This window comes from Asterias amurensis, chromosome 12 (assembly GCF_032118995.1).
Source record: "Asterias amurensis chromosome 12, ASM3211899v1".
NCBI classification, from domain to species: Eukaryota; Metazoa; Echinodermata; class Asteroidea; order Forcipulatida; family Asteriidae; genus Asterias; species Asterias amurensis.
Genome location: NC_092659.1, coordinates 15170269 through 15189861, shown reverse-complemented (window position 1 = coordinate 15189861; position 19593 = coordinate 15170269). Strand labels below are relative to the sequence as shown.

The 19593-nt window shown below is 38.6% G+C and overlaps 1 protein-coding gene across 1 annotated transcript in view; it reads right to left on the bottom strand.

Annotated features, from left to right (window-relative positions):
* Nucleotides 1–19593, bottom strand: part of LOC139945435 (uncharacterized) — an 80457-nt gene that overhangs the window by 2269 nt on the left and 58595 nt on the right. The window contains exons 5-21 of the mRNA XM_071942783.1: nucleotides 13861–14322; nucleotides 13168–13269; nucleotides 12448–12581; nucleotides 10894–10941; nucleotides 10220–10328; nucleotides 8865–9020; nucleotides 8088–8163; nucleotides 7184–7289; nucleotides 6221–6282; nucleotides 5440–5569; nucleotides 4865–4962; nucleotides 4006–4108; nucleotides 3275–3425; nucleotides 2526–2589; nucleotides 2046–2115; nucleotides 1194–1279; nucleotides 234–354 (exon numbers count right to left, since the gene is read on the bottom strand). Coding sequence (XP_071798884.1) covers nucleotides 234–354; nucleotides 1194–1279; nucleotides 2046–2115; nucleotides 2526–2589; nucleotides 3275–3425; nucleotides 4006–4108; nucleotides 4865–4962; nucleotides 5440–5569; nucleotides 6221–6282; nucleotides 7184–7289; nucleotides 8088–8163; nucleotides 8865–9020; nucleotides 10220–10328; nucleotides 10894–10941; nucleotides 12448–12581; nucleotides 13168–13269; nucleotides 13861–14322 — 2078 coding nt within the window. The remainder of the gene's footprint in view (nucleotides 1–233; nucleotides 355–1193; nucleotides 1280–2045; nucleotides 2116–2525; nucleotides 2590–3274; nucleotides 3426–4005; nucleotides 4109–4864; nucleotides 4963–5439; nucleotides 5570–6220; nucleotides 6283–7183; nucleotides 7290–8087; nucleotides 8164–8864; nucleotides 9021–10219; nucleotides 10329–10893; nucleotides 10942–12447; nucleotides 12582–13167; nucleotides 13270–13860; nucleotides 14323–19593) is intronic.

Below are 19593 nucleotides of genomic sequence, written 5' to 3'. Positions count from 1 at the left end.
AATTCGTGGAAAATTACTTCTTTCTCGAAAACTAGCCTACGTCATTTCAGAGGGAGCCTTTTCTCACAATGTTTTATATTATCAACCTCTCCCCATTACTCGTCAAAAAGTAAGGTTTTATGCTAATGATTATTTTGAGTATTACCAATAGTGTCCACTGCCTTTAAAGACAGAGTATTGTTCATCTTTAGGGTAGGTTCTAACCAAAGAGAGTTGCAATTTTTTGTTCCTACCTGTGAAGAGTTGAAGATGACGAAGAGATATTCAAATGCGACTGACGTACTCTGTAAGAAGCCGAATACCCACGTAAGGCCAAGGATGGGAACGAGGACCACCATGGCACGGAAACTAGCTCTGAGGAGATAAGGCAAAGATCGCTGGTCATTAACGATAACCAACAGACAACTAATATACTAATGAGCATAGTCTGAAGTAGTTAAGTCCTATGTCAAAAAACATCCGCATCACGTCTACCTTTACAAAAAGGACGATTATCGGTATAAAATCTCTTTTGAGTAATGTTGACTCAAAAAATATTGTGTTTAACAACTGTCACATCTCTTCTAACTATACTCCATGTAAAGCTTACAATCATATTTGAAAGGAATGTACTTCAAATCTAATCTCAATGGGAGAGAGTGTTTATATAACAGGTGAACAATACTACACTGTGAATACTTCAAGTCGATTTCCTTCTTTAAATGCCAACTCTAGTGCAGACGCTTGGCGGCGCACTATAATGTCGTACCCTTAGTGGTGCAGCGTGCCATCAGGTCACCCTGGCACTAACTTATTTAAAATAGAATCCAAGTCAATATTAAAGGCACCTTTTGTAATTGTCAACGACCAGTATTCTCATTTGGTGTATCCCAATTTATGCATAAAATATCGAATCTGTGAACATCTTTACTCAATTGGTCCTTCTTGTTACACAACTTGTGTGTTTTCAGATGCATAAAAGAGAGTTCCGTGAAGTATTTTAATATTTGAGAAAGAAATACCCCTTTCTCAAAGACTACTTTACTTCAGAGGGAGCCGTTACTCACATCAAATAATACTATTAACACCTCTCTATTGTTCGTTACCCAGTAATTCTATTTTTGCTTACAATTATTCTGAATAAATAACCAATAGTGTCCAGTGCCTTAAAGCAAAGACTGTAAAATTCATAAAGATGAAAATTATAAATTTACCTGATTTTGTCGGCGTTGTCTTTGTCCGTGTTCATTTTGAGTGACATGAATGTTCGCATGACCATAACAAGAATCCCTAAATTCACCTGGAATAAACAGAATAAGCCTTTTTGAGGTATGGCGGACGTGATAGTAGTGTCTACTGTTTGGTTTTTTGAGGTATGGCGGACGTGATAGTAGTGTCTACTGTTTGGTTTGGGTGTTTACAGAAAAATTTACCCAAACGGTATAGTGTTGTGTCCGATCTCACAAAGGCTTATGGAAATCACAGCATATTCACCTTGCGCTAAAATCTGTCACAGACTTGTATGACTGTAATCTATTGAAGGGGCATAAGAGAGGTCATTGAAGAGGACCCGGAGAGAGACAAAAATAGGCCTACATTTCTTTAAACTATCATAATTGGCTCAAACAAATCTCAAAAACTACAGCTCAAAGACCACAACAAAGAAATAAAACCAAACACCGACACCAACAAGCATTTGTGTAGGATTTGAAACTTTGCATGGTGGAAATATGATAAAGAAAGGTTTGCGGTAACACCATGTAATGACTATCTCTAATGAGTTGGGGTGGTTCTGAAAAGAACCGTTGGTTTCAACTCGACGTTTCGATCAGTATGCTCTGATCGTCTTCTGGAAAAAGCATTTGTGTGTAATGGCCTTCAATCGTGGAACTCTTCTTAAGTCAACTATTAATTTGTCCCTGCTATTATAGGACCACAGTGTTTCCCTTTGTTCTAGCTATCGCGACTTATCGTCACTCTTGATCATCGATTAAAAAAATTCCCTTCAAATACACTCATCACCTCAACACTCAACTAAAACAACAAACGAACAAAACTCAACTTACCAGGATGACGACTATAACTAGGGACACAAACGCCCAGATTTGTCCTCGTTTTGTGGACAACCAGCAGGCACTGTGAGATTGAAACAAGAAACGGCTGCATAAATGCTTTCAAATCGAAATCTAATAGTTCAGCTGACAAGTGAAAAGTTTGTGAACCTTCTGTGGGAAAATAAATGAAACTTGACCCTCTTTTATGTTATATAAAACACTCAGAAATTATGTGATAGTATATACAGATTTTATGGGATTAGAGGTTTGCATGGTGATGTTTCGATGGTTTGTGGTAGCACCATGTGTGTGTCTACTTCCCAGTTCTTTAGAGAACTGTTTTGCTATTATTTTCTAAACCGCGGAATGAAACAAAAGACATATGTATGAAAGAGTGTGACATTAGAGAGAAGGAGAAGGCCCTTCCGTATAGACCAAAGTCTTCTGCCATATTATTACAGATTGAAGTAGTTTATAATAAGCTCTACTCACGGTTCACGTCCATAATCTTCAAAACCAATTGCAAAGGATATCACCGTGATCAAAAATGGAACACCTGTTGATTATACATAAATACAAATACATCAATCAATCAATCTTGAAAAATCCAAGGTGACACTCCAATCGATGATTGGTCATTTGGCATGTGGGCACCTGAGGTAAAAAAAAAGACATAAATGGGAAGGTGCTCTTAAAAAACCGCCCCGAATCGTTCAATTTTGCACGTTTATCTCTAGTTGGGGCTTGGGTTGGGCTACTGAACATATGCTGGCGTGAAAGTCAAATAAACAAATCAAATATATGTGGTGGAGCTAAAATACAAAATTGGTTACCCTATGAACCTCCTTTTGATCATTGACCATGGATCATGCACCAGGGATCAGAGGCGAATGCTGTACGCTTATGTTTTACTGTTTTCTACATGCTGCCTTTGGTTTTATTTGTAACAGTGTCCCAATTTGAAAGAGCTGCCTAAGCAGAAAATCGTGTTGAACAAACTTCTGCAAAGAACAAAATAAACAGAGTACCAGCCACAGATCTAACATGTGACAAGCTATTCAATCGGCTGGTAAACTTTTTTTGTAAGCACAGTATTTGTGCTCAGCAAATTTGTCGTTATAAGCAGCTCTTTGAAATGGGCCACATGTAACTGTAGTTTGGGCATATATTTGCTACTGTTGTTGCCGCTGAAGTTCTGGCTGACTTGATGTTGTTTTCCTCATTAAGGAATTTAAACTTACCCCAGCCTATCAGCATCAGGATAAGTATCTTCGGCTGCTGCTTGGAGACCATCCTCGCTCTCTGGAACAGAAGCCCGCCCTCAATCAGCATCCAACAGAAAGTTCCACTAAAGAAGAACTGGACCAGAACAGTGACGATCTTGCACAGAATCTGATTTAAAAAATATTATTGACAATAAATAATTAAGTCTGAGACATGAAAATCATATTTATATGATATAGAAAAAGCTCTCGTTGCACTTTCCTCAAAGATGTTAAACGCAAGATATCTGACTGTAGCACATTTCAACGGCTCAATGCTTGATCGGGTGTATCATTGGAAACCTTATGCCAAATTGAGCTTTTTGATTATGCTATTGATTTGTGCCTTTAATGATACAAGCAATGAATTTGGCACAAAGTCATAACCATAAAAAAGATATTTGTCGCAGGTTTGTACTTCGAAAAATCAGTAGCATAACAAGCAACATTCAAAATGGCTGCACTTTTTGCTTATCCCGTTGAAATTTTTGTTCACATCTTATATATTCTGCAATGTCCCTATTGGTAAATATTTTCTTCATGAAATTAGACTTAGTGTCAAGATCCAGGCACAACCCCACCCCATACCGTACCTGTTGCACTGGTAATGCTCAAATAAACAATAAAATTGCAGTTCAACAAATAACTCTACTTCTCAATCATGAACAACAAAACCTCGACAATTATCAAGAATAAGAATATTTGATTACGAGATTCTCAGTTGCGTTGATGCCGGTGAGGAATATGATTTGTCCGATCAGCAGAGAACCCATAAGATTTGCGTGCACTTTAATCTGTAGAAACTTGAACAGCCTAGGAAAATAAACAACACAATTTTGTATTTATTGGTATACAACAAAAAGACCCGCAGCTTCTGCTTCAGCTGAAAGCTTGCTTGAATTTACAAAACGTAAAAATAATTAAATTTTGGCATTCTGCAGATTCAATAGCCAACGTAGTTTAATTATGGACGTCTTTGCTCTTTGTTAAAACATAACGACAAACCAAAGCGTTCACTATGTTGTATATTGCAGAGCTACATTCGGAATTATAAGGCAATTACAAGAAATGGTATGTTCGTAGTGGGGACACCGCTGCAGAATACAAAAGGGTGTCCTTATATGCAAACCCTTTGTATTTGTGTGTCCTCACATTTCTCGACGTGTGCTTAGTCAGAAGAGTGTTAAGTTAGAGGGACAAAGACCCAACAATTAGCAATAACTGGTACATGTAACGGTTTACCAGGTGTTGAAGTGCAAATCTAGTTTCAGCTAACCATATCAAAAAACATGATGATACGCATTCTCTTAAAAATAAATGTATTGTTTTCTTTTACGTGATTGACACAACACACGGTACCTACGGGTTGACGTCCCATCCGAAGGACGAGGCAATACAGGTCAAGTGTCTTGCTTAAAGACACAGAGTGTCCAGGGCGGGACTCAAACCCACATTCTGCTGATCTGTGACTGGTTGTAATATTATGTGTTTATTGAAAACTACAGGCTGAATCAAAATCGGTTCTCGACGTACCAAAAATGAATGTCGAACTTTCCATACAAATCTTACCTGAGGTAGGTATACAGCGCTAAACCCATACAAAGACAGAGTATGGACAGACTGCCCAGAATACTACTGAGTAAAGATGTGGCAATATCAGCGTTCTCCTGCAAAACAAAACCACAATGTAGAAACTCTGTCACTTTAGAGTGTGTGAACTAAACAAACTGTAACGTTTTGGCCAAGACGTGAATCCATACTCACTGTGCATGAATATGTATGTCATATAAATTTCCTCTGGAAGTTTCAGCATAATTAGTCATCATAAAATAATTGTCGTCTCCATGATACAAAAACAATTTTTCGTGTTTTACTCATTTTTTTCAAAATCTACAGCACATCGGCAAGTAATATTTTTAAGGCAAGCTTTCTAACATCGTTATATTTAACCGTGTAAGTTAAAGGTAAATCTGTGGACTTTTGTGTTTTGTGTCGTATAAAAGTACCCAAACCCTGGGGCAAATGGCAACCTCCGCTTCGCCTCGGATGCCATTTCCCCTAAAAATACAGTGGAGCCAAGAATTTTATACTGGATGATCACAGCCTAAATGATGATTAACAGAATTGTTGGCAAGATATTTCACCTGATCAGTGACCGGACTATCCGTAACACGGAGTAGGATAGCGAAGCTTGTGTTGTGATTACAGGCGCACGAGGTGTAAGACGAAGTGTTGCCAGAAGCTTCCGTTTTGCAACCCTCTGTTGACCAAACCCTGCTCCGTAAAAAAAAGGATATTAAAGGGTGCGTTCGTTTAGCTTCCCTGGGTCGACCCCAGTGTGTGGCGTGTTTTTTTTCTTTTTCTTCCAGGACGAACGTGGGTAATTATCTGCACACGTTTGTCCTGGGAAAAAAAAACGCCACACACCGGTGTCGACCCAGGGAAGCTAAACGAACGCACCCACTATTATTGAACCTGTATAGAACAAAATAATTGAGTATTGTGGTTCATAATCACGTTTACCATTAGACAGTGATTTACTCAGCAGGCTTGGCTTCAAGCAATCAAGCTTTAACACTGCTGGGTGCTTGGATTTTAATTTACTTATTTCATCATAAAATATAGCCGATAACAGCAAAAGCCAATACGGGACTTTGGAACTCTATGTGGTAAATCTGCTGCCACCTAGCGTTCCAAAAGTGTCCCATTTCATGATGGTGTATAGATAATGTGACGATTATAACACAGATATGGAGTGATTACGTCACATCACGTTTATCCAATGACATCGGTGTATCAACTGGAATCATAGTACCCGTATAGGCTGATAAAGACAGGGGAACAGTCAAGTCAGATGCCTTCTTTCGAATGACCTCTGGATGATGCAATTTAGTGTAAATCTCACAAAATGCAAACAAACCTTACCTTCGAGTATTGTTCCAGAAACTACATAGACGTTGCACATTTTGGTCTCCAGCCGGCAAGTACTAAAATAAATCGAGTGTTATTTCGGCAAAAATAATTAGGCTAATGAAACAACAAAATATTCAGAAGTGTATAAATAGTCTGATGTCTTACTGGTATAATTTAAACTAAACTGTATTAGTGATATTCGGTGTGGTTCAGCCGAGCGGATTAGAGCACTTTACTTCGAGTCCCGATCGTGACACTTTTGTACTGAAGCAAGGCACTATACTTTACTGCTGTGTCCTTCGGTTTGGGACGTAAAATCGTTGGTCCCGTGTGTTGTTAAAATCACTTAAAAGAACACAGTATATTAATGTAAAAGATAAGGGTTTTTTCCCCTGGGTTTCCTGCTTTGATTGCATATTGCACCACAACACTTTGTGAAGACATGGTGCCATGTAAAGTTATTGGTGTCATACTTCAAGCTCCACCATCTACCTTACGCAGGAGTATACTAAATGTTGAATGGCATTGAGTGACGAGTTATGGGCGTTATTGAGAAGTCAATAAAATAGTAATTTAGTTGACACCGTATGGCCGAACACGAAGACGCCGTAGCAAAAAGACGAGAAAACGGTGCTCATTTTCGGAAACCCATAGACACCAATGAACAAACAAAAAAGGGACAGTAAACAGTTTCACAGTGAAATGGTTAAGACTGGGGTGGTCCACAAGGAAATGTGTGTACAAAGTCTAGGGGAAACTGCGGGGACAAAGACAAAGGGAGACTTTGGGACGCTAGGTGGCAGCAGACTTACCAGGTAAGTTTCCATTGTTTACGTATTTCTAAGCGTGCGCACATGACCGAGAACAATGGATTTTACCTGGTAAGTCTGCAGCCACCAAGCGTCCCAAAAGTCTCCCATAAGAGAACAAAAGACTGCACTACATAGAATGCATTTCTGAGATGTATGTTCTCACCGGTTTATGATACAGAGAGAATTTAAGAGCAACCTCTAGTGCTTCGCCTTCAGTCAACACACTACAGGTCAAGATTCCACTATTAACGTAAGATGTAACGATGGAGCTAAAAGAAAAAAAAAAACAGAGAAAGCAAAGGTAAACCATATTATTAATCATTCAGTTGACCGTGTTGACTACTTTAAAGGCAGTGGACACTATTGGTAATTACTCAAAATAATTATTAGCATAAAACCTTACTTGGTGACGAGTAATGGGGAGAGATTGGTGGTATAATAAAACATTTTGAGAAAAGGCTCCCTCTGAAGTGACGTAGGTTTCGAGAAAGAAGTAAATTTTCTTCGAGACCACAAGTTTCGAAATCAAGCATCTGAATGCACACAACTTCGTGTGACGAGGGTGTTTTTTTCTGTCACAGTTATCTCGCAACTCCGACGACCAATCGAGCTCAAATTTTCACAGGTGTGTTATTTTATGCATATGTTGAGATACACCAAGTGAAATGACTGGTCTTTAACAATTACCAATAGTGTTCATTGTCCTTAATTACGATGGTTGAAAAACTTATAATTTAATTTCATACTGGCTTTACACATTTATCTGTTCTCCATAAAGCCGAACTTCGTGGCAACGTAATAAAAGAAACAATTCAACGATCGAAATGCAGGATTGGGTAAATTTATACCAACGCCCCCAAACAGTGATTATTGAAGTTGGAGTCGCATCACTGCAAAAGCTGTTTCTCAAAATACTAATCAAAACCTGCTTAATCTCTCAAGTTTGTATTGCCATTAATTTTCAGAATCTTTACCAAACGTTAACAGACCCTTTAAAACAATTTAGGTCGAATAATATCTAGGCCAATGATTTTTTTTAGCAGGCAAGTACTTTGAGCGACTGTTACCTGTGATCTGCTACAAGGTTGGCGACCTCGGACGTGTTGCTGCTGTCTGTATAGATAACTAACACGCTGAAAGACCCTGGAAAGAAAAATCAATAATTGGTTATTGAAAGATCATTAATTCTTGTTCCAATTAGCCTTTTAACCTTCAATGGGAATCAGCCATCCAGTTAATTCAAGGGCGTCGTTTAATATGATTTATGTGAGTGGGAGAGGTGACCTTTATATCTTAAAAGTAGTTTTTATATCTTAATCGTAGTTGTCCGTAGAGTTGCGAACTAAAACCTTGGTTGAAAAATAACATTTCGGGTAGTTAATAAGCATCAACATTCAAACGTGGGGGAAAATGGTCCGCTTCACACTTTGGCAAACAATAACGCGGACACCAACTTCCTAAAGTCGACACCAGATTTATAAGGATTTTTTTTATTATTACTTTTAGCAGAAAAGTTGGTAACATATACCTAATTTTGGGGTGCTGTTTCCCCAAAAAGATGGATTGCCTACCAAGGCAATTTTTTAGTCTTTGTCCCTGAAAAAAAATCACATTTAAAACTGTACAGAAAACCTAGCAGTCGACAGTGGGTCTACTTTACAAGAAAAAATAGCCAGGTTCTGCTATGGTACAAATACACTTATACATATATTGTCAGGATACCACACAAGCCAGGTATGCGGACGCACTGATTGCGTAAAATACGTCATCGTCTTATCTTACGAACAACCTACTGAAGAGGAAAGTGTTGGGGAGAAAAGGAGGTCACTGTAAAAACGTCTTACCATTGATATCTTCCGTTGATCCTGTTGATATCTCAAGAGTTGCTCCATGACCCTCTGAATGGTCTTTATCTTGATCAGCCGCCTTCTTAGATTGCCCAGCTTTGAAGACGTAGCCACCAAAGTCCTCAGATGTTTGGAAAGATTTCGCTTGAACCACTGCAAACACAAAAACGAAACGATGGTAACAATGTCAAGGTTGTGGGTTCGAATCCCCAAGCAAACCGCTAATTTTACACTAACTACAATAAGTATTCTTGTCTTAGATGGAATTTTGCATCGGGGATAAAAAATAATAATTTTGGTTTTACCCATATACATAGATGTGTGCTAGCACTGTATTAGTACTTACCCGACCTTTGTGCAAAACATTTGCAGGCATAAAACTTGGTTGGGATTCCAACCCACGACCCTAGCAGTTCTAGAGCAGTATCCAGCTGACTAGCCCACCGAGATTGCCCGGAAGCTAGAGGCAGCTCGAATTTTATATTATATTCTTGCATTGTTACTTTAATCACAGTTTCTTGATTTGTGCAATTCATAAGATACTCAACCATTGTTTGTACGCACGAGGTTGGCTGTTGCCCCCTTGTTGGCGTTTGCTGAGTTCCCTTGGCGGGCAGAATCGTTTAAACAAAGTTGCTATAAATTAAAATCAACTGAAATTATATTGCTCAATGACGCAATTGTTATGACCTGGACTCGAATCCACATACTGTTTACTTAAAGGCAGTGGACACTATTGGTAATTGCTCAAAATAATTATTATCATAAAACCTTTCTTGGTGACGAGTAACGGGGAGAGGTTCATGGTATAAACATTGTGAGAAACGGCTCCCTCTGAAGTGCCATAGTTTTCGAGAAAGAAGAAATTTTGCACGAATTTGATTTCGAGACCTCAGATTTAGAACTTGAGGTCTCGAAATCAACCATCTAAGCGTACACAACTTCGTGTGACAAGGGTGTTTTTTCTTTCATTATTATCTCGCAACTTCGATGACCGATTGAGCTCAAATTTTCACAGGTTTGGTATTTTATGCATATGTTGAGATACACCAACTGTGAAATCTAGTCTTTGACAATTACCAATAGTGTCCACTGTCTTTAACCTCCAGAGTCCATTTGTATAGAGCTGCTTAAGCAGAAAATACAGCTTAACATCTTTGCTTGATAACAATGAACAGGACAGCGATTACAAATTGTACATGTGACATTGTATTTGTCTCGTAACCTTAGCCTGGTTAGCAACATTTTGCTGTGCTTGGCTTGTTTTTTCTTTTGAGCAGCTCTATGAAATTGGGTCCAGAACTTGAATACGATGCTTTTAAAACCACCCTTGGCCATGACAGCCTACTCACCAGCATTGCCAACGGTCATATCAAGCATTTCATTGGGACGCAGACCACCAACGATCTTCGCCAAGTTACTCTCAAGAAGTGTAGTCACTGCCATCTCTGTGAGTATAGCCTTTAAAACAGAATAGGTTCAACAATGCACGTTTTGAGGTATTAAATTCATTCATTCATAAATACCTATAAAAAGACAGTTTATCCGTTCTGATTGGTCGAGAGAGCGTCACATGGGGGTGTTTAAACGGATGAACACCAGTAAACATTTTTTAAACATGGGCGTGACACGCGAGCTTGCACCTGTGCTTATAAGACAGTTTCTTCATTCATATTGGTCGATAGCCACGGCTGGAACAGTTGTGCCACATCACGCGATACGCGTGACGCGCAAAGCATTCCCTTATAAGGAGTTTTTACCCGAGGGCCTTACCTTTTCATAGCTTGTCTCGGCAAAATTATCAAGAACCAGGCCTCGGCGGCGGGTTTAAACCACTAGTTGATAACCTCTTCACAACACATTAATTCCCTTATTCTTTCAATCATCCATTCATTCGTTTATTCATTCATTAATTAATTCATTCATTTGAAATATATTTCGACTCTTTTGAGTTGATGAGATATCCGTAATGTTCCGAGGTATAGAAGGCTTACAAATACACAAAAAACACAATTTCTCCTCTTACCGGTTTGTCTTTCATTTCCATGAGACCATAGGTGTTGTCCAATATTTTCTGGTAATACAATTGACAAATAAAAATTGCTTTAGTGCTACAAATGTAAAAAACTTTCTTGTTTTCAAGCAAGACAAAGAAGAAGTTGTTTCTTCTTCTTCTTTTTTTTTAAAGAAATTGAAGGCTGGAGGCAAGTTAAATAGACTGGTCCCTTGTTTTTATCATCAAGTAATCAAGACAGGCACTTGCTTTTCAGGACCAGTGAATTCAGAGGAAATGTCATAAACGTGCGTGCAGTGGCGTTGTTTTACATATCTGTGTTTTGATAAGTCCGACGTGATTTGGGTGCAACTGACCAACATCATCGGACCAATCAAAACACAGAAAGCTTACTTTTGGTCGTTTGCATGCAGTGTCCACATGTATATTACGTACGGTATGTACTTGCATGTAATGTTTGTATGTAGGATTCAACTTTGTAATTATGGAAAAGGATTGATCTAGGCTATAGGGGCCACTCTCTGGCGTACTTCACGAGCCTCGAAGTGTTCCGTCAGACGTTAAGGCTAAGTTCTTTCTAACTTGGAGAATATAAAATGGGTGCATGCTTGAAATTGGCTGTGTACACGCGTGCGCATTTTCAGTGTTCTACACCAATGGTGGTCAATGACGTCATGTATTTGATCTGGGCCCAATTTCATGGCTCTGCTTACCGCCGAATTCTGCGCTTACGATCGCGATTCCTCGCTTACGTGCAAGCGCCGAATTTCTGCGCTAGCCTTGTAAGCGTAGAATGCCTAGTGGAGTACGCACGCGCAGAAGCCCAAATTCGCCGCTAACTCGTGAAATACGCTTGCCGTAAGCACAGATTTCCCTGCTTCCGTAAGCGCCGATTCTGTGCTTACGGAAAGCAGAGCCATGAAATTGGCCCATGTAAGATTACGGCATGATGACATAAATGCAAACTGTATAGACACTGCGTCCGTCATTGTGTTTAATGCATAGTGCACACTCATTTTAAATGAAAACACAGGCCAAGCATAATGGCCGGTTTTATAGTCGGTGACCGGCCAGGAGTGCGTTTGGCGACCCCAACCAAAAACTGTTTCGGTTGTTGGTCGTTGGTTCTGCTGTTCAGACTGAACGATAACCGAGTTGTGTATTACATTGAATGGCCAGGCAGTAGATGACTTTTTAGTGTCAAAATAACTTTAAAGGCACTGGACACGTTTGGTAATTTCACTTTGTGTATCATAACATAAAAATGCATAAAATAACAAACCTGTGAAAATTTGGGCTCAGTTGGTCATCAAAGCTGCAAGAGAATAACGAAAGGAAAAACACCCTTGTTTCACAGATTTGTGTGCTTTTTAGATGCATAATAAAAGACTTTAGCTGAATTATTTACTATTACGTGAGAAATAACCTCTTTCTCGGAGCCGTTTCTCACAATGTTGTATATTATCAACAGCTCTCCATCGCTCGTTACCAAGTAAATTGTTATGCTATTAACAACTATTTTGAGTAATTACCAATAGCGTCCAGTCTCTTTAAACAAGAACTCACCTTTGACGCATTAGTCAGTGTTTCGATAGGCGTGTTGCCAGGCAAAACCTCAATTGTCTTGAGCCATTCATCGAGTTCGTCTTCAATGTTAGAGATGAACTCCTCCTCATCCTGATGGACCGTAGGTATAGTACCTGCAGTTGTGTTTGGGTAGGTTTTGTTTATAAGTGTGTGACATGAGAATGGTGCCTACAATTTTTCAATGTGAACTTGCCAATCACACGACCATATATGCAGGCCATTTAGGGGTGGCTGAAAAGTGAGAAATGGTATGGAATTGACCCGGATCAAGGTATTGTGTGGTGCCTGACCCAATTCTTGGTCCTAAAAAAAATGACCCAAGATCTTGGTCAAACTTATGCGGAGTCTGAGTTAAAAACCCTTTAGTTAACCACTTACCGGGTCAGTCTGACACAGACATGGGTATCCGGTAAATTTTGACCGGGGGGGGGGGTATTCCGGTAACTTTTATGTGCTGCACACACTAAAAGAAAAAAAATACCAAAAATTCCGGGTCCTGCAGGCTTTCTGACCCAGTTACGGGTCAGACTGACCCGAAAAAGGCTGACCCGGTTAAGTAATAAGAGTTTCAACTCGGATTTGACGTCATTTTGACCCACAGATGGATCATTATACTGACACAGAAGTGAGTTAGGCCCCACGGGAACCGAATCCTGTCAATGTTCAACAAGGAAGTTGAGTTCAGGCGGTCGCACTTACTGGTAACTGCTGGTTCCTCGGTTGGTAGTTGGCCCGCTGTGGTCACTTCACTGGTCACAGCCACTTCACTTGTGGTAGGGAGAGTGGTTTGTAAGACATCATCTGTGTAGAAATGCAGATTCAGTATTGATTGATTAATAAACAATCCAATTAACAAGTTTCGCCTCATTGGGGCTAATCAGTGTCCTTAAAAACAATTTCCATTTCTGCTACACCATTGTGAAACATCTTCATTTTATTTTAGTCGAGTCCCAGACGGCTCGATTCATTCAGAACATGTTTAGTTTTCTTCAACGGACATGCAACAACTGTTTACGTAATTAATGTTTGCGGTATACACTAGCAATTGCACAATACTCTAGATGACTTTGGTTCAAATCCCGCTCTTGTAAATTTATCTTTTTTTCAACCCCAAATCACTAATTAAAATGTTCACTAGGTCAGTTTTCCTGGTGGTTTATTATGTTCGATAAATGGGTATGGCAAACTATTCCTAAAGTTAATAATGACGCCAGTTTTCTACAGTCAAAAGGTGCTCTTATTCACACCTGCCACCACTCAATCAAATTTCGCAACAAAAAAAGGTCGTCAAAATAAACAATGAAAATGTTCATTTCATTGTTCAAACCTCACAATGTTGATAACAATAATTTAAACGTTTAATTGTGTTTGTATTCAAAGGCATACATGTACCTGCTGATGACACAGTTGACGTAGTAACTTGCTCAGTGGTTGTTGACGTCATAAGTGGGTCAGTTGCTGTTGGCGGCTCCGGGGTGGTGGTCGGGTTTGCTGTGGTGGTTTTGTCGGTAGTGATTGGCTCAGTGCTTGCTGACGTCATAAGTGAGCCAGTTGTTGTAGGCGGCTCCGGGGTGGTGGTAGGGTTTGCTGCGGTGGTTTGGTCGGTAGTGATTGGCTCAGTGCTTGCTGACGTCATAAGTGGCCCAGTTGCTGTAGGCGGCTCCGGAGTGGTGGTTGGGTTCGCATGGGTGGTTTGGTCGGTAGTGATTGGCTCAGTGCTTGCTGAAGTCGTAAGAGGCTCGGTTGTTGTGAGCGGCTCCGGGGTGGTGGTCGGGTTTGCTGAGGTGGTGGTTTGGTCAGTAGTAAGTATTGATCCAGTTGGGGTAGTTGATGGTGGTTTTCGAGTTGACGGCGCTTTAAGTACAAAAAACAAGAGCGAATAGTTGTAAGTTGCATTGTTTATAGAGAAAAGTGTTTTTCCTATGTCGCTCATACAGCGTCATCACGACGTGGTCCCATTAACTATGGCGGATTAAAACTAGGAGGAGATAACTGAGAAATACACACCATCAAACAAACAAACAAACAAACAAACAAACAAACAAACAAACAAACAAACAAACAAACAAACAAACAAACAAACAAACAAACAAACAAACAAACAAACAAACAAACAAACAAACAAACAAACAAACAAACAAACAAACAAACAAACAAACAAACAAACAAACAAACAAACAAACAAACAAACAAACAAACAAACAAACAAACAAACAAACAAACAAACAAACAAACAAACAAACAAACAAACAAACAAACAAACAAACAAACAAACAAACAAACAAACAAACAAACAAACAAACAAACAAACAAACAAACAAACAAACAAACAAACAAACAAACAAACAAACAAACAAACAAACAAACAAACAAACAAACAAACAAACAAACAAACAAACAAACAAACAAACAAACAAACAAACAAACAAACAAACAAACAAACAAACAAACAAACAAACAAACAAACAAACAAACAAACAAACAAACAAACAAACAAACAAACAAACAAACAAACAAACAAACAAACAAACAAACAAACAAACAAACAAACAAACAAACAAACAAACAAACAAACAAACAAACAAACAAACAAACAAACAAACAAACAAACAAACAAACAAACAAACAAACAAACAAACAAACAAACAAACAAACAAACAAACAAACAAACAAACAAACAAACAAACAAACAAACAAACAAACAAACAAACAAACAAACAAACAAACAAACAAACAAACAAACAAACAAACAAACAAACAAACAAACAAACAAACAAACAAACAAACAAACAAACAAACAAACAAACAAACAAACAAACATTCCCCATGTGTTTTCTATGATCTCTTTTCTGTAATCTTTCTTGTTAACTACAATGTAGGGTCCACCCCACATTGTCAAAACACCCCAAAAGTACAGTTCCTAACTAAAAAATCACCTACAATGTAGATATTATAAGCCCAGACAGACAGGCAAACAGACAAGCAAGAAATAAACAGGAAAAACAAATTGTCACAGATTTGTTATTTTAATGCATTGCTAGGATGCACCAAGTAAGAACACTCTGGTCTTCGACAACTACCAGAGGTGTCAAGTGCGTTTAAAACGTTTAAACATACGTGTGCCATTCACGGTCAATACAGAGGACTTAATTAACCTTGGCCATGAATTATGCTATTTACATTAAACAATGCTTATAAACATTATTGGTTGGCAAACACCAAAAGCTTTTTTTGTTATGGTGGAAACAATACTATGACATAATAATAGGTAGTTTGGTTCCTTTGTTTTCATTAATTAATTATCTTAATGTTAATTGAAATGTACTTTGGTATTAGTATTACCTTTGTGTGCATGACTGTATGTATGTATTAATGCAATGTACCTGCTACACGTCTGGAATTTTGCCTTGCATGGCGTTACTATTATAATTCATTCAACCTTAAACAAAGAAATAACAAGACATCAGGCAAAAAGACAAACTGAACACCCAAAATAGAAACAAAAAAGCGTGACAAACACCCGCGGCTCAATAAAAATGGTACCAATAACAGCTGTCGATCAAAAGGCACACGTCTTTGGGAAATATTTCAACAAACACACAGGTGGACGAGGAGCTGTTTGTACACGAAAACAAGCTTTACAAAGCTATGATGCCAAACTGTTTGAGCGGAGGAAAACATCAACAAGATGAAGGCTTCTTCGCCTACAATAATAAAATAGCCTTAATAATCTCAAGCAGCAACGTCATACCGATATTTATTTAACTTTATAATTCCCGGTGAGAGCCGGTGTCAGCTGAATCTGTTGCCATGGTTATAGAAGACATCAAACAAACTAATCCATGGCATATTTCACAACTGTCATCCCGGATGATTCCACAAAGCCTCGTCATTTGATGCTGTTCTACCATTCCGATAGATGTGTGTTTGTCTGTTTGTTGTTGTTTTTTGTTTTCTTGTTTGTGTATTGTTGGATTTTGTATTTATTTATTTATTTATTTATAAATATATACAAATAGATATATTTTTGTATACATTTTTTTTTCTGGGGGTGGGGTGGGGGGGGGGGGTAGGGGTATAGGACTTCTTGGGAACTCGGCAAAGCTACCCCAAGGGGATATACACACCGTGCTGGCAACATAATATCTCCCTCATGCAAGCATTGGTTTGACGTTGCTTTAAATCGACAAAGTGTGATTCAGTTCAAACAACAACCCTTTACTACCATCTTGCCTTTTCGGTTTATAAAAGACTGATTATATCAGACTTTTAATAGTTTCCAGAAAATGAATGGCTGATCCGGCGCCAAAAACTATATTATTAGTATGGTTTTTTTTAGGTGCAAAACAAAAAATAGTGGTCATCTCGTCCAAGCCCTATATTAGGTATCATCTAAATTTGCCCGCACAAAAATTCCAAAGCAACCTCTGTCCAAAGACAGTCGTTCCCAAAGAATACAAAATTATTCAAAAACACTGAAATCAATATAAAATATGAAACATACAAAGTAAAATCGTCCATATCATATGAGTATACTAGAGATGCAGACTACACCATGGATCACAGCCTACAATGCCAACTTTATGCATAAATGATAATAATAATAACCAATTCTTATAATAGCGCATTTCATCAATGCGCTTTACATTAGTGCCCTGGTCATTGGGCAAATATATAACATCCCTTTTTAATGTTTCTCAGCTCCCTTAGGAGTATACAACCTGGGCAACAGTTTATATCACTCCAGAGGCTTTTTCATTCACAATATCAACCTCTACCCTCGCAGGTACCCATTTATACCCCTGGGCTGGGTGAAGAGAAGCAATTATAGTAAAGTATCTTGCTCAAGTGTCACGACCGGGATTCGAACCCACACTCTTAGCACCAGAACTTGAATTCGATGCTCTTAACCACTCGGCCATGACACTCTAAATGATCTGAATCCGAGTCCCTTTGTCCCTCACCCATTTATATGTAATTTTGACCCATTTATGGGTCATTTTGACCCAAATACAGAGTCTAATTTCGAACCACTTTCTGTGTCAGACTGACTCCTAAGTGGATTAAGACCCATGATACGCGGAATCCGGGTCAATTCCGGGAATTTGTTTTTTAATAAACTATTTTTAGTTGTCGGTTATTCTTTCTTTGACTCCTAAACAGTTTGAAGTACAATTTTCAAATATTAAATAACTCTGGTAAAATAAATAAACTCGCCCCACCCCCTTCTTCAGCGGAAAGGAAAGATTAGTCAAAAATGAATAAGCTGTACTGTTCACTCACAGAATCCCATCGAAAGAGGTGATGTTGAGATGACATCTCCTCCACCCGATGAACCTGACATGCCCGTGCCATCATGATCGTGTGTGGCTACGGCGGGTGTCAAAATCAACACAAAGACCACGGTGGCCAGTATAATTTCGGTGCATTGCCGTCCGGGAGATAGCTTGGACAAACAACATAATTTCTGTCTCTTGTCCATTGTTCGGAAAGCAAAATGATATTCTAGATGATGCAGTAAATTTATCCGAAACTTGGGGTCTATTTTCCGAAATAGAATGTAAGTTGAGACAAAGAGCAAGAGCCTTATCTGTAGCACTTTCACTGATTGCACAAACTGCTGTGATTGTGGTAACGATGTGTATACGGAAAAAAAAAACCTGTACAGAAACGTTACGCCCAACAGTGATACAATGCTGCTACGCATGCATGCGCATGCGCATGATACCATGCAACTGTGACTCTGAACTTGACATCTAACCTGTGAGATTCCGAGATAATTTATTAAAAAAGATGTAAGAAAAAGACAGTCAATCATTTTGCTGGGCGTTGCGTTTTTGTTTCACTCAATCAGGAAACATGGTGTAGTTTAAGAGAATTCGGAAAAGACACCCTAAAATAATTACTTTTAGTAAATCAGAAATTTTCACGGCCGTAGAATATTTCGAGGGGACAAAATTGCGATTCGGGGAAACAAAATAATATTTCGAGAAAACCTAACAATTTCGGGGGAACTGAACTATATTTTGAGGGAATGGAATAACATTTAGAGGTAACGTAAATTGTTACTATAATTTTTTTTTTATAGGTCTTAAAAGTGTTCTTTCGTTTTAACGGTTCGTTGTACGTATTAAACCGTACCACGAGTACCATCCAATAGGAAGACACTGAACGCCAAACAAGGCCCACCCTATAATCATTTCATCCAATCGTGTGTGCACATCAACTAGGTCATTGTAATTTCTGCCCATGAATCACTTAATTATGCATTCGGTATGCAAATCTATTTAAATACTGCTTGTGAGACCTAGAATTGTAAACATGCACAGAGAAGATTCTTCGAGCACAAAGGAGTTCTTTCCCGGGAAAATCAAAGGTTTTCTTTAGAGTAGCTTTATACATTCTGCTTTACAGTAGCAGCTGGAGTATTCAGTTCACATGCACACTTTGTAACTATCGCAGTAGTCTGCTGTCCGAGTCCACCACCATGGATGCAGTTGTGACACATTGATCAATGCTGTATTGTTGACTAGTGGCCTATCCGTTATTTCACAGTGTCTGTTTACCGGAACTTTGTCACGTTGTCAAATCCAAACTCCAGTGAGCTGCTGGGGCACAACAAATATCCAAGTAAAAAAATGGTAACCAAAATAAGGGTACCTATTTTCAACAGATCCATGAAATGGGGCCTTTTCACTAGATGGCTTCAAGTGAAATAGTAAAAACTGGTGTACTTCAGGGCCATGTTCAAATCTCACTCTGTCGTATTTTTAGTTATTTTTTAAGCACAAAAATAGCTGTTCTCCTTCATTTTGTTAAATGTTTTACTGTTTTGTGTATGTTCTCATTGTCTGCTGAAAAAGCGGTGTTTTGGTTGAAAGTGTCTTGAAAATTAGTCACTCGAACATTAAATTTTTGCCCAGTAAATTTCCATTGTGGTTTATTGCTTGAACTTTCATTTAGAATCTGACAAGTTCACTTCCTTTAACTTAAATGCTAATTAAACAGTTCTTAAAGGCAGTGGACACCATTGGGTATTATTCAAGTTACTTATTAGCATAAAACCGTACTTTTTAACAAGCAATGGAGAGCTGTTGATAGCATACAACATTGTGAGACTCTAAA